At 50.6% G+C, this 14275-nt stretch overlaps 1 protein-coding gene and 1 pseudogene across 1 annotated transcript; both read right to left on the bottom strand.

Moving 5' to 3' along the window:
- Positions 1-4133: 4133 nt before the first annotated feature.
- Positions 4134-5625, bottom strand: LOC149356309 (uncharacterized; annotated as a pseudogene).
- A 627-nt stretch (positions 5626-6252) lies between these two features.
- LOC149356308 (endothelin-converting enzyme 2-like) lies at positions 6253-13753 on the bottom strand. The gene is made up of 2 exons (XM_089576303.1): positions 13442-13753; positions 6253-8295 (listed from the first exon to the last, which is right to left on the bottom strand). The coding sequence occupies exons 1-2, from the start codon at positions 13751-13753 to the stop codon at positions 6253-6255; spliced, it is 2355 nt and encodes a 784-aa protein (XP_089432429.1).
- Positions 13754-14275: the final 522 nt, after the last annotated feature.

Below are 14275 nucleotides of genomic sequence, written 5' to 3'. Positions count from 1 at the left end.
GAGCTTATAGCTGCCTTTGAAGACATCCGCCCGAACACTGCTTCTGGTAATGACGGGGTACCTTATGCCCTATTCCGGAACCTGGACGGTGAAGCACTAACTTCACTTCTCAGATTTTTAAACGAAATCTGGACATCCAGTGAAATACCATCTGATTAGAAATATTCAGTGGTAGTTCCGATACCAAAGCCCGGAAAATCACCCGCAACTCTTGGAGCCCTGCGACCGATTTCTCTTACCCTAATTATTTGTAAGCTGCATCAAAAACTGCTTGCCACTCGAATCTCCTAGTGGCTCGAGCATCATAAGAAATATTCGTCTGCCCAAATTGGTTTCCGACCAGGATACGGAGCTGAGGATGTCTTGACCGCTTTGCCAACGACGTGATACGTCGCTCACCTCACAGCCGTGTCGTTCGCCCAGTCCTAGCAACAGATATCACGAAGGCCTACGAAACATCCTCCACGCAGCTATTCTCAACACTGTATGATCACTTGGCATACCCTTGCAGCTATGTCGAGCAATTCATGCCTTTCCTTCGCAACGGAAATTTGCTATCCGCGTTAATGGTAAACCCACAGGCCGCTTCATTTCTAATCGCGGAGTACCAGAGGGCTCTGTTTCAGCCCCAACTCTATTTAACAACGCATTCATTCCTCTGATACACAGTTTCTCCACTCTTCCTAATGTTCAAGTTCTAGCATATGCAAACGACATGAATCTCTGGTCCACAAACCGCTCAACTCAGGTGCAGCAAGACGCCCTGCAAAATGCCCCCAATCTTCTTCACAACTTTCTTACCGACACTGGCCTCTCCCTCAACTTCTCCAAATCCTGGTATGTCCATGTGGGCAATAAAGCTGTCCGCCGTATTTTCAAAGCCACCCCGTTCGTGCTCGCTATTGAAATGCACCACTTCCTTAAGTGGAACATACCAATGTTTTTTCGGCTTGCACGTTCATGCTTCAGGCAAAAGCACGGCTTGGTCGTCACCTATGCGCAAGAGTTCTATAAACACACTTGGCCTCATCCGCAGAATAGCCATACGCTCTGGAGGTGCCCGTTCACATACAGCTCGTCGACTTGTTCGTACTGTCGTTCAACCTCGGCTCATATACCAGGCTGTCTCAGCAACTCACGAAATGACAGTGGTCCACACTTCAAGCACTCAACCACGAAGCCATGCGAGTCATTACTGGCCTATCCCGAGCAACTCCTATTTGTCTGCTGCAGGAGTACGCGCAGCTCAGCACTATGGAAGGTTTAATTAACCAGCGACAAACCAATACAGCATGGAAAGTTTCTCTTCGTCCGATGTTCGAGCCTCAACCACCTCCATGGGACTACTGTCACATTACATAAAACAAGCCTGCTGCTCATAAGAAGTAAGAGTTCTCTCCGCCGTTAACACCAGCTTCTTTACACAACATGATAGCTTTATCTTTTACACAGATGTCGCCATAACCCAAACAGGAGTATCAACTGCTTTTATAAGCCCGACACACCCTCGCCTCTACGGCCGAAAAACCTACTGAATTGGCACTACATCATCTCTTCCTTTGGAGCTACAAGCGATTTTAAATGCCATAGCAGCTTTACCTGACGACCCTCCCTATAACCAGGTGCACCTATGTACTCACTCACAAGGAGCTCTGCAGCATCTAAAGAAAGTCCGTGGTACCCTACGGGTTCGCAGGCCATACATGCTGCTTATCAATCTTACACGGTGCTTATACTCATCCACTCGGTTCAACCTCGCACAGACGTCCATAGCATCGCACCTGACATGATATCTCGTTCGACTTACATTCCACAAACTCCACCTGCCTCTTTGCCACCAGATCCACTTCTGACACATCTAACATCTTCAGCCTGCCTCAGGCAGCGCACACGTGCTATTATTCCCCCGTGTAACTAGCCCCTTCCCCCCAACCTCTCACGGGTGGAGGAGGTCTCTCTGAGGCGGCTGCGGGTCGGAGTGGACCTTACGCCTGCAATTCGAAACCAGTGGCAAAGTGACAAGATTTCTCCGCTGGAAAAATACCCTGACTGCGATGCACCCGCTTCCGACACCAATGCCCAGCACCTACTGTGGAGATGCCCAGGAACTTTGCGCTCGTGTTCTTCAAGTGGCAGGCCTTTCTTCAAACAATGACTCCAACTTGCATATATGGCTAACGAAAAACATTTACGCCAGAAGGTTATGTGACTTTTTACACACAACCGGGTTTCTTGGTGTTTTGTAACGTATCATACCGTTCGTTACTAATATCATGTTTTATGCCGTGCGGCACTCTCAGGGCCCCAAATGTAGCTCCTTCTACTGCCGAGCTTCAAAAAGCGCTTCAGTAAAGATTAGTGCGGATTGCAGCCCATCAATGTGTTTATCAGGCACGAGGCACAGTGCGCCTGGCTCGGGCATGCTTGCAAACAAGGAGTTCACAGTTAACGAGCTCATAAAATAGAGGATAACCTGTGGTCTCTGCATCTAGAACAAATGCTATTCCGTACAGGCGACAAGAAGTACCACCTCATCCACAGCCCAGCACGGCGTGGATATCTATCAGCCAAGCGAAAGCAGAACTTGTTTATGAGAACACTGTATACGCATTCTACAGAAAAACCGGCCGAACACACTGCATTGTTCTCAGAGTTACCGGTTCGTCACATGTGTTGCACGTAGGCTGGTGCGCGAGTTGCAGTATGCACGTCCCGGTCGTGTCCAGCTGCTCGCTGCTGATCCTCACAGTAGGAAGGATGCGGTAAAAAAGAAATAAAAGGGGGAAGTCACGGGTTCATTTATTCATACCATAACTCTGCTCCGGTTGCTTTTCGCCAACATCCATACTGCCATTGCCTGGCTCCATCGCAAAATTCACCTTCTATGATAGCTAAAATTTTCATTTTCCAGTTCATCGAAAAACTAATTCGATTTTGTCTGATTATGAATTAGCATCTCACCAGTCTAAAAAAACTGATCAGTGGTGCATCCACAAAAAAATACAAGCATGTGTGTCTAGAAAGATTACCTGTATCATAACTAAACGACTAAACTAACTCAACAAATTATCACTCGGCTCTCAGTCTCCAGTGGCCGCGAAGCAATAGACCAAAGTGGCGGTGAGGTCTGTGACATAGCGTAGGGTGCTAAGAATCCCTGGCTCCGGACTGGCCGCCATCGGAAACAACCTGGCAACGTTTAACACTAGAACCTTATAAAGTGAGGCCTGTCCTATGGTTTAGTGAGGTTAGGAGGGCAGATCCCTTAACAAAAAAGAGGATGTGCTTAAAATGCCTTTCAAACATATTGTATTAATTTCATATTTCGCATTTTTTCTCCCTATGCTTAAACTGCAATACGAATGCTTTCTAAGTATGCTACGAATAATATACTGAACGTTCCTTAAAATACGTGAAAAGTACATTTTTGCCCGCTTAGCATATTGTCACGTTGTGGTGACTGCAGTCCGGCGAACAGGAAAAAGCGAGAATGGCTTCCAAACGAAACTCTTCATTTAGGCTGACTTGCGCCCGCAAAGAAATGAATCACTCGGCGGCGGCGTAGCAACAACCGTGCTCGGCGGTCGTCGAACCGAATCCCCGCCGCTGTCGGCCGTGCTCTCTTTGAAGCTGCTAGCGAACCTTCCAGATAAAGCCTGGAAAGTTACTAGAACATTCTGGCACAAAGTAGAATCGGCTCCGCCTGGATGCGATCAATCGGGATAAATCTAGGCGCGTCTTGCGTCACAAACGAAGCGATAAAGCGGCTTACCAGCAGCCTTGATGAATGAACAAATAAACACAACAAACAAACGCTACAAAGATTTGCGGCAATATTTATAATGCATTAAAAATATACCAAAAATACCCATTAAAACATTAAAAATATATTCACTTTGGCTTAAAAAAAGTTCGGCTTCACAAAATGTTACGTGTTAATGCTTCAACTTCAGAACAAATTGTATAAGCGCAATTACCATCAATCACAATGTACATGAGATTCTAAGGTCACGTGACGGCACAGGAACGGCAAATATACCTACACAGCAAACCATGGCGGAAGTACCGCAGGAAACAACAAATGCTCCGACATAGTAGTAGTAGTAAGAGGTTTAAGGAAAAAGGAAAGGAAATTAGCACGGCCCTGTGACTGGCGAGTTGTCACCACCACCACTGCCGGCGTGCTGATAGGGAGTAGAATAGGTAGAGGCGGAGAGGAAAGATATAAAGAGAGAGAAAGTGCAGTCTCTAGAGGCGCCGTCGCTGTCATCAGCCGCCGTGGATTGCCAGTAGGTATCCAGGACCGTGTCCTCCAGGAAGGCAAGGAGGGACCGATGGGCCTCGGGGGCGTTGGGTCCAGAAAGAAACAGCAGGACACTTGTGGTGTCAGCCGGGAGTCCCAGGGCCCTGTAGCCAGCAGCTAGCTTTGCCTGATGTGCGGCAAAGGCAGGACATCCGCACAGGATGTGGTCGATCGTCTCCTCCTGGTGGCCACAGCGGCGGCAATCTGCGCAGGGGGCCAAACCCTGGCGTTAGAGGCCTGGCCCCGTCCATGACCAGCCCACACGGAGCCGAAGGAGGAGGGACCTCTGCCGCCTTGGCATTCCCTTGTCCGGCAGGAGCTGAGGGGGTGTCCCTTCGGCAACCCTGGGGTCGGGGTGCTCCAGGACAAGCTGCCGCTCCGTGATGGAACGCGCAGCATCCAGGGGCACCACTGATGTGCAACAAGGAGTGGACTCCCCATGAGCTGCTTTGGCCAGGGCATCGGCAGCTTCATTGCCCTCGACACCAACGCGGCTGGGGACCCAGGCCAGGGAGATGCAGCAGCCACGGGAGCAGACACCGTTCAGCCTGGCTGCCAGCTGTGGATGGGCAGGCACTCATAAGGATGGAGCCATCCGTGTACAGCTGCGTGCAGCCCGCCAGGTCCTCCTCCAGGGTCGCCAATGCCTCCTGTCGGAGGCCGACTGCTGGGGTGAGTCGTTCTGGCCTGGCCCCTCGCGCTGGCAGGAGCACCCGGAACTGGTGTCCAAGGTCTGGACGTGGCGGGATAGCAAGGCACTCCGGCTGCCCCCTCACCAGTTGCTCAAAGGCCAGAGCAGTCCTCCCCATGCGAGAGTGGGGATGGCTGACGAGGTGCTCCAATAGGGGGCGTCCGTCAGGGGCAAAGTGGAGCCGCCCAACATGGCGGAGTGCTGCCTTCTTGGCCTGGGGCTCTATGGGCCACACCCCCGCCTCTGCCAGTGTTGCAGGAACTTGGGAACCCCGAGGGAGGCCCAGGCACAGGCGGATGCCTGCCCTCTGGCAGCGCTCGATAGACAGCTGCTGCCTGATGCTCAGTTGGATGAGTGGAAGGGCGTAGCGGAGCTGCGCCTCTGCCATGGCCTGGAAGAACTGGAGACCCATGCGTGGCGTGATGCCTCTCCCTCCAGCCAGAAGCTTCAGGATGGCACCCCGGACCCTCGTTGCCTGCCTGAAGAAGGCCTTGACCACAGGCTACCAGGTGAGGTGGCGGTTGATCAGGAGGCCCAGGTAGCGGCAGGTGTGCCGCCATGGTAGCTCCCGACCCGCTATGCTAAGACTCGTCTTCCCCGGGCGTGCTCCTGGTCGGGTGTTGAGCAGCATGGCCTCGGTCTTTGAGGGGGAGAGCTGCAGGCCAACCCGCTCCAGGTAGGCGCTCACTCTGGTGATGGCACGCTGGACGTTCCTGATGACCTGCACGCTCTGGCGTCGTGGTCCGCAGCGCCAGAGGGCAATGTATTCCGCATATATGGCTATGCGGACAGGGAGGCGCAGGTCCTTCGGAAGGCAACGGGGAAGGTCCGCCATCACCAGGTTGAAGAGCACGCGGCTCAGCACGCTGCTCTGGGGAACTCCTCTCGAGAGTTGCTGCGGGGCGCTGGTAGCTGCTCCTGCCTGGACACAGCTGGTGCGGTCTCCAAGAAAACCTTGCACGTACCCCCGGAGGTTGCCGGTGACACCAAGGCAGTCCACAGCCTCGAGCGAGAAGCTCCCAAAGGCTGAAAACCCCCCCCCCCCGGACCCCTGTCCACTTCACCTGCAGCATTCACACATTTGTCGACGGTCAGTGCACATGTCCACAAGAATCTTTTTGCACGTTCAGAAAACTCCAGAAGTTTCCCAGCCCTGAAACTATATATGTACAAATCATACAGAAAAAAAAATCGACGGGTGCATTAGTTCAAGACATCAAAAAGCTGCCCGTCGGGAAAAAAAGGACAGTGTCAGGGGCTAACCCTTATGACCGTAACACTCGAAGGCTCTCCTGAACTCCACAAGTGCCCTGGCGGCGACGTTGCAACGCAGCTCCGCATCACCATAGAACTCGCTCATGAGGTTTCCGCTGGAGCAGAGGGAGTAGCAGGAGGCCACGAAAAAAAGCCTGTCCTCCATGAGGCTCGATTTTGTGGAATGCGCGTCAGGGGAGTATCGAATTAAGCCAAGCCTGTAGGCCTTTAAGGCGGCTAGTAGAGCTTTTGTGTCCACGTAATGAAGGGACCACTCCTGCAGGTCACCGTCAGTCTCGTTGGCTTCATTGAGGAAGTAGTCACGGGCCACTTGTTGCTCGTCTTTAGGGGGTGCGTAGAAAAGTTGCCTAAGAACTTCATCTGCAAGCAGCCTTCCTGCACCACCGTAGTTGACAGCCGGCGGCAGGTCCGGATGGTACAGAGGGAACACGAAGTACTCTTCGGAGGCTGTTAGTGCGCCATGAACGCTCCATTTGTGGCCCAGCACGGACCTCGGCTTCATGATGTTGGTCAGGTCATGCTGTTGCAGCCGCCACTGAACTTTCATGAGTTTCACCCAGCTGTTGAAAAAGCTAGTGCCGGGGGTTGGCTCTGGCAGTACACTGGCAAGGTAGTTTTCGAGGTCCGACTGAGAGCTTTCCTTCCTGGCGGTCATGCGGAGCATTGCACCGCTGCGGCGCATCACGACACCAAGGAGAACGTGTCGGATGTCTTGAATCAGACTGTCGGCTCCTGTATCTTTGGGGAAAAGGCTGAACCAGGCCACGCCTGTTCTGCTTTCAACCTCCACTAGGCAGCGGCGGGTGTGCGATGACCAAGGAAGACCAAAGAGATGAAGTGTGGCCTCCGCGATATCCTGGTGCGCCATCCAGCCTAGCTCAGTGACTACGCGAAGGCCCAGGCTGAGGGTCAGCGCTTCCCGCGTATCGGTCTTGAGCCGCAAAAGGTACCCAACGGCCCTGAGCAGGCTGGGCTTCTCCGCATGTACCTCGATGTTGGCGGAATAGCGGTGAGCCCAAGGGAAGTGCGCGTCGACGAGGAGAGCCCAGCGGTCGGTGGGGATGCCGGGAATCACCGCATCACTCATGTTCTGGATTGACAGGCGCAGAATTTTCTCTTCTGGGTCTGCAGTGGCGGGTGCCAACGCTTGTAGAGTAAGCATATCCATTTCCTGGATTGTAGAGGCCAATTCGGAGGCTCGCAACCCGCTAACGCCGAAAAGAGCCAGCATGTTCTTGACGTACTTTTGGTAGCGGAGGGACGCCTCGGTTCCCCTTCGCTGACCGGCGAATGTCCGCATTAACGCTACCCAGGCTCCAAATATGGTGCTGCTTCCGATCTTCAGTAAGCGGTTTCCCGTCCCTCCTTGATAAGCGGCAAGATCGAGGGTCACCTGGAACCATAGGTGGATGTTCCAATTTCCGGAGAGGTCAAACAAAATATCCAGCAGGTCTTTGCGGGATGTCAGCGGCCATGGGAGGTGGTGTTCAGCCATGAACGTTTTCAGTTCGTCCAAACCACTTTTAGAATACCTCATGCATGACCTGACCAAAGCGGCTACCTTTTCTTCGGCGCTCCGTGCTGATGTTGTTGAGGTGTCTTGCCTTCTGGTGAACCGGGGAGCCCAGTTAACGGAATTCAATGCATGGGTGTACATATCGTCTTCGGCGACATCGAGAATGGAGACCATATGGTTGTGCTGCCTCCATCCTTCGCACACAAATCGGTAGAAGTTGTCACATGGGTCTCTAGACCAGTCGATAGAATATTCTATGCCAGCCTTGTACCTCTGGCACGCAGTACTGCCGCAGCCAGGGAAAAGGGGCAGATTCGCGGGGTCGGTGCGCAGCCTTGGGGCAGTGGAGCGGAAAAAGTTGCCATGCTGGACCGGAATCCACTGTGTAACCATCAGATAGATGAGTGGAGTGACGACGAAGAGAAGTGTTATTGCTAGTACGGCCATCTTGATCCACAGGCTCAGACGGCAATTTGGCTGGCGGGCGAACACCTCAGGAGCGCCGTTATCCTGCGCTCGAGAAAAACAAAAAGCGTAAATTTTTACTGACCCATTTCCTTATGATCATTCATCCCATCCATTTGCCCATCCCTTCCTCTACTTCCCAGGGGAGATCAGGGGAGTCTCCCCGTGCCCGCTACCCCGGCTGTGGGTTGCTATCGTAGCTTTCCCTTATTGCTTTCTTTCCACTTTCGGGCGGCAAAATTACGATTTCCTACGGGCGAATTCGTCTATCTTTATTGGCTTTATACCCGCGATACAGTAGTGGTGAGGGAGAAGCATATTTTCTTATTCATTTATTATGCCTCGATCTACTATATGTCTCATGAGAGCACCCCCGATAAAGTAGTTGTGCGGGCGAGGCACTTTATCTACTTTATTAAAACGCCCTAAATTATGATCTGCCCTGTCTCATCAGAGCTTCGAACTAATCGAATATCTTCTTAACTGATTCGTCGAATCAATCAAAAAGCGCATGTTCAAGATTAATTAATACTGGTTTATTGGGGTTTAACGTCCGAAAGCGACTCAGGTTGAAGGTAAAATAAGCATGAAGGTAAAATAATGCAAGCCGCAGTATTCACCGACGACTGTTTCAAGGGAAGGGCCCAATCCTGCCCCTCTCAGCGCTCTTCCGCCATCTTTCTGCGCGGGAGGCAGAGTTATCGCGACATAGCCCATTTGATTCGCGGTTTCATAATGCTCATGCATGGCCTCCAAGATTGGAAGACGTAGCAGGGCTGAGACAGGTATAGCAAACCCGGCTTAGACGCCCGATATCGGAGGTCATGGCTCAAACGTTGCTCTAGCTCCTCTCATCTACTGAGTTGTGGCGCTGTCATCAGTAGTAAAAGATGATTTTCCTATATGTATAACATAACGATCAGTTATTATGCTGGCTTCGAGCAGTCTGCTCCTCAGTCGTGATCAGTTTTGCTTCTTGGGCAGCCATGGCTACTCCACAACTTATAGAGCCGTACCGCATCTGCCGTTAACACTTTGGTGTTTTGCATGATTAATTCGTTTTCTACGATTATTCGCACTAGTAACGAATATTTGTAATAATGATCGAATCGTATTCGATTAGGTTTTATTGCAATACGATTCACATTCTGTTCAGTTTTTGGCAATACTATTTTATTCCATTTGGTTTTTAAAAGTACCATTTGCATCCCCCCCCCTTATAGTAGGATACAACTTAAAAAAAAAACAGCAGCTGTTGACAGTGGGCCATGAAAAGAGGCGTACTGTATTTCAACACGATATGAAATCAGATTGTTAATGATGGACTTTATTAAAGAAGCCAGGGAAGGGAATTCCAGAGCTAGGTAATTTTTTTGTGATTAGCTTCTTCTCTAGGTAACAAGAAAAACTTTGACAACGGACCACTTTTTTTGTTGTGAAGGAATTCTGTGCGGCGGTCCTCAATGTGTGCGGAGCTTCACTACAGACTTAAGTTCTATCCGGCAGTAGCTACCTTATTTAGTCAGTCTGTGCAAAATTTCAAATATAATAATGGGGCGAAGGGGGAAATGGGAAGGGTATGATCCTATTTCCACAATGCATATCTTAAACATTCTTCACCAGAAAATGGCGCATAGTGCGATTTTACCATTTAGAGAATTTCCCGCTTTGGAAAAGGGGAAGGGAGTGGTCAACCCTCCCAGCCCCCTCCTCTTCATTCCGCCCCTAGCGTTTTGCTAAAGGTGGACTCAATGAGAGTCAAAAGGCTATGCGTTTTCGGTATCCACTTTTCCGGGTTCTAAAAAAAGCTGGTGAAATTCGAAAAGTAGTCAAGAACAAACATTTTCCGTCCTGGACAGTAAAGCGCTCATTCAACAAAACCTGAAATCTTATATGGACAGCGCAAGATTTATGCACTCCGAGGCATTCCGACGGCGTCCATATAGTCGGCAACGTCGTTTCGAACATAAACCCTACACGACTGCACTTTGCCGATGATATGGTTACTTTGCCTCCCGCCTTTTCGCCGATACGGTTCCCTACTAAACAAAGGCTTAAACGGCATCCGTTGCCGGGCGTCGCCGAGTATGCTTTCCTCGTTCGAAAATCTCCAACTCGGACTGTCTTTTAATCCCTACATGGGCGAAGTGACCCGTCACTTATTCGCGGTGAACCGTTCAAAGCACGCCGGCGGAGCTGGAAATAAAAACTCTTGGGCGATCCTGGGTGGATGGTTTGAATGCGCTAGCAGCCGAACGTTCGTTATATTCGTGGTTTACACACTAAAGTTCGTTATATCCGATGTCAGCACATTAAGGTTCTTTATGTACGATGTTAATACCCGAAAGGTCGCTATATCCGAGGTGGCATACTGTTGTCACCTGCCCACCTGGTTGTGGGCAACCTGCTTTCCCCACGCTACTGAGAAACGCTGGTCGCCATTTCCGCTCGCACAGACTCGTCTAATGATCCCGCATTAACAGTCTTGAGTGCCCTGGCACGTGAGAAGAAATGCTGCTGCACGGAAAACACCCACTGGCAAGACCACGTGTTCCTTCTTCTCGGCCCCTCCCGGTGAATATTATGGCGAAAGCCTTTAATGCCTCATCGTTGTCGAGATAAGGCTGTCAGCAGTAGCTTGTCAGCAGAGGTGTCACGCTTCTGACGGGTGTCCACCGAAATATGTGAGACAGTTACTGCGTAATTTGCTTTCCTCAAATACAATTTCCATTTTCCTCATTACGGCCCCTCTTTCTTCTTTCACTCCCACTTCCTCCTTTCCTGTACGGTGCGGTTCAGGTGTCCACCGAGATGACAGAGAAGTACTGCGCCATTTCCTTTCCTCAGAAATCGTTGCGTTCAAACGGCAAGACATCGCGCCGAACGGGTGGTGGCGTTCGGTGGACCCCCCTGGCAACACTACAACATGCTTTCGCGTTCCACTCCTAAAGACGAAGCTTACGCGTCATTAATTAGCAGTTAATTAGTATTCAGTCATTATAAGTAATTAGCCATTCATTAGTAATGTGTCATTACTTAGTAATTAGTCATTAATTATGTGTGACGTCATCTAGTGGTGACGTCACCAGTGCCACAGAGGAAGTCAAAGTGGTGCGGAAAACGCTTTCGCCTCTACGCACTTTAGACAGTCAAAGTGCCCGCTGAATTTTTTTTATCTTTGGACAGCGAGACCGCGGGAGTTTTCGTTTCAGTCATACAATGCCGTCAACGACGCCGATTACTACGGATAAAGCACCTCACACAGCTGACTTTTAAGAAGTTAAAGCAGACGACTTTGTAAACCCTCTCGGCCCAGCGGTGATTTTCTCTTTGCAGAGAAGGACGGCTGACCGAACAGGCGGATCGGTGCGCCGATTCGTCAACTGCGGGCTCTACAGCCATGAGGTCTCAAACAGTATAATAATTATAACGATGCAATCTCATAGTACTTCAAGTGCTGCCGTATAATGGATAACACACAGAATTAGGGGAGACAGTCAAATGGTGCCGCAGGGGGAAATTCTGAGCCTAAAACAAAGCTGTATGCGCAAATTCAAAAGGACAGACTAGAGGAAGATCGAACCTCAAAGCTTCTTTAACACCGTAAGGGGTGTTTGAGCATTTTACTTGTAATGCACAGCCCGGGTCGATGTTAACTTCAAAAAAAAAAAAACAGCGATAAGGTTGCTATCAGAAATCACCGTCCAAATTGTGGCCAAAAAACGTTGTTGATCCACAACAACTTTACTCGTACTACTGCACGACATCGATGCGAACGTTGCCTTCTGTGAGTGCTGGTAACCATTATGCTGGAACGGCTGCCACCCGCGTGGTGCTGCCATCTCTTCCTACGGCGGCCGCATTTTGGCAAACAGGCATACGAATACACCACTGGTAGCACTACAGATGTGCTCCATTTCGGCATGACTGCTCATGACGCTGATTGCGAATACTAAAAGAAATAAAGACTCAGTTCAGTAGGTGGAATAGACCCGGTAGCACCGCGAGCGCTGTAGATGCACACCGTTTGTCAAAAGAAGAGCCCAGAAGGGGTTTGCTTCTAAGCCGTCTTGAGGGGTTCTTTTAGCAACCGCGGACTTTTAGAGAAATGAGTAGACGAGTTTCCCGCAACTTCAAAAGATTTAGAACGCTGGGGATACATAAGAAGCCACACAGCATGGCTCAAAACAGAACTCCTTAGGCTCCAGACTTTTGAGAAAGCGCATACGTATACTGTGCGCGAAGCCTTTGCTGAAATGATTTCATTTTTTTTCGCGTATAGCATGAAAGCAGTTCTATATCGTGCATTCGGTCGACGGCGTGAACACATGAGCCGCAAGATGCCATTACCTAATTAGGCCCGATAGGGTGCCGTATTGAAGCGAATGTTGACTGAGGATCTTTAAAAAACGAAACGATCTTAGACCACCATGTGCTTAAGCGCGCGCGCACACGCGCACACACAAACACAGACACACACACACACGCACGCACGCACGCGCGAAAGAGAGAGAGAGGGGAAAGCAGCTTTAACGATACGCAATCCTCTCATAGTCGCCGAAGGAAAAGGGTGCATCCCACTGACCTATCCCACACTGTAAGACAGAGTTGCAACTCACACTCACGCGAGAAACAAATATTTCCTTTCATGAGCGAACAAAAGGCGCATTGAGCAGATAATGGGCTTCCACCTTTTGGCTTCGACCGATCGCTTATTACCACTTTTGCTCAGAAATCCTATTCGTCGAGGGAAAACTGTCTTCGCATGTTTCGCGACGGAATTGACAGTGCCCGCACAAATGAGAAGCATAGATCTGAATAACGCGCTAGAAAATTTTGCGCTCGGAAATCTGTGAAACTTACTCTACGGAGCTCTGGATACGGTGTCCTAATTAATCGCACATGACGTTAAGTAAGAGATTTTGGGACAGGCGCAATTCTGCCGCATTTTGCACACTTCGTTGCGGTTAGAAATGGAAGCTTGTCTGCATTACATGCGTACAGCATCGGCAGCGCATGAAGCGAAGTTTTCTCGAACCTAGTGTAGTCCATAGCGCTCTGGTTACCTTCAGCGCGCACGCAATGCGTCTTGAGCTGGCCTCTCGTCCGTATGAGCACAGGCAATGTAGTCAACACAAGCAGAAATTGCCTAACCTAGACGTATCGACAGCAGCGACGACCTGTTCTGTACCTCATCTCCCGTTCGACGCCCTGGCTGGTCAGGCGCCGCGGTTGAAGACACTGCGGCGGCGACGGGGACGACACCCGGGACTGCGTTCCGGGCCACCGGCAGCCAAGACTTCCATCGCAGAAGAATCAGCTCCCGGATGCTGCGACGAGGGGGCAGATACTCCTGCGACATCGTGATGCCCCGGCCACCAGAGAAGGCCTCGAACTCGGACTCCGAAGAAGCGGTCGTGGTTCCACTGCGTGCAGCGCTCGGCACCTCGTTGCCTGGCGCGACGTCGCAGGATCCAGTCGTTCCGACGGTGGGCACGGCCATGGCTGTCGCAGTCTTGCGCGAACTCGAGTGTTCTGTCTCGCCGGAAGTGCCTCTCACGCCTCTGGTGCTCTTGCCGTGACTCGGTCCGTTGGCCGCACCCCTGCTTCTGCTGCTGATGCTGCCGCTGCTTCGTGCGCCAGGTACGGGACGTAGCGCGTGGCGTCTGCGCTCTCGCGATCACCTTCTTTTTTTCGGAGTGAATGAAAAATACTCCTGGCGACATATTCAGGGTGACCTTGAAAACAAGGTCACAATGGTGCCCTTTGTAGGCCCAAATACACTGAAGACAATCCACTCAAATGAAATCGAAACCAAAACTTATAATACAAAATCTTTTTCGAAAATTTTACCAATTTAGCCGCACTGGCGAGGGCCAGACGACTCAGTGCAAACACCAGACCGAAGAGAAACGAGTTATGACAAAAAAAGAGAGAAGGGCCGAGGGCGGTGCAAAATAATTCGTTTCCAAAGGTGGGAGAAAAAAAGGCATTTTAATGGAGATACGAAAATGACTGCTTGAAA

This window comes from Amblyomma mixtum, chromosome 3, assembly GCF_055824585.1.
Source record: "Amblyomma mixtum isolate Tamu chromosome 3, ASM5582458v1, whole genome shotgun sequence".
Lineage (NCBI taxonomy): Eukaryota > Metazoa > Arthropoda > Arachnida > Ixodida > Ixodidae > Amblyomma > Amblyomma mixtum.
This window is presented reverse-complemented; position numbering and strand designations above follow the sequence as displayed.

Excerpts from the sequence above, each read along its gene's own strand:
- LOC149356308 (XM_089576303.1), bottom strand. The coding sequence starts at position 13,753 with ATGGCCGTGCCCACCGTCGGAACGACTGGATCCTGCGACGTCGCGCCA. Across the intron at positions 8,296-13,441 it reads GGCGTCGAACGGGAGATGAG|GATAACGGCGCTCCTGAGGT; the intron begins GTACAGAACAGG and ends TCTCGAGCGCAG.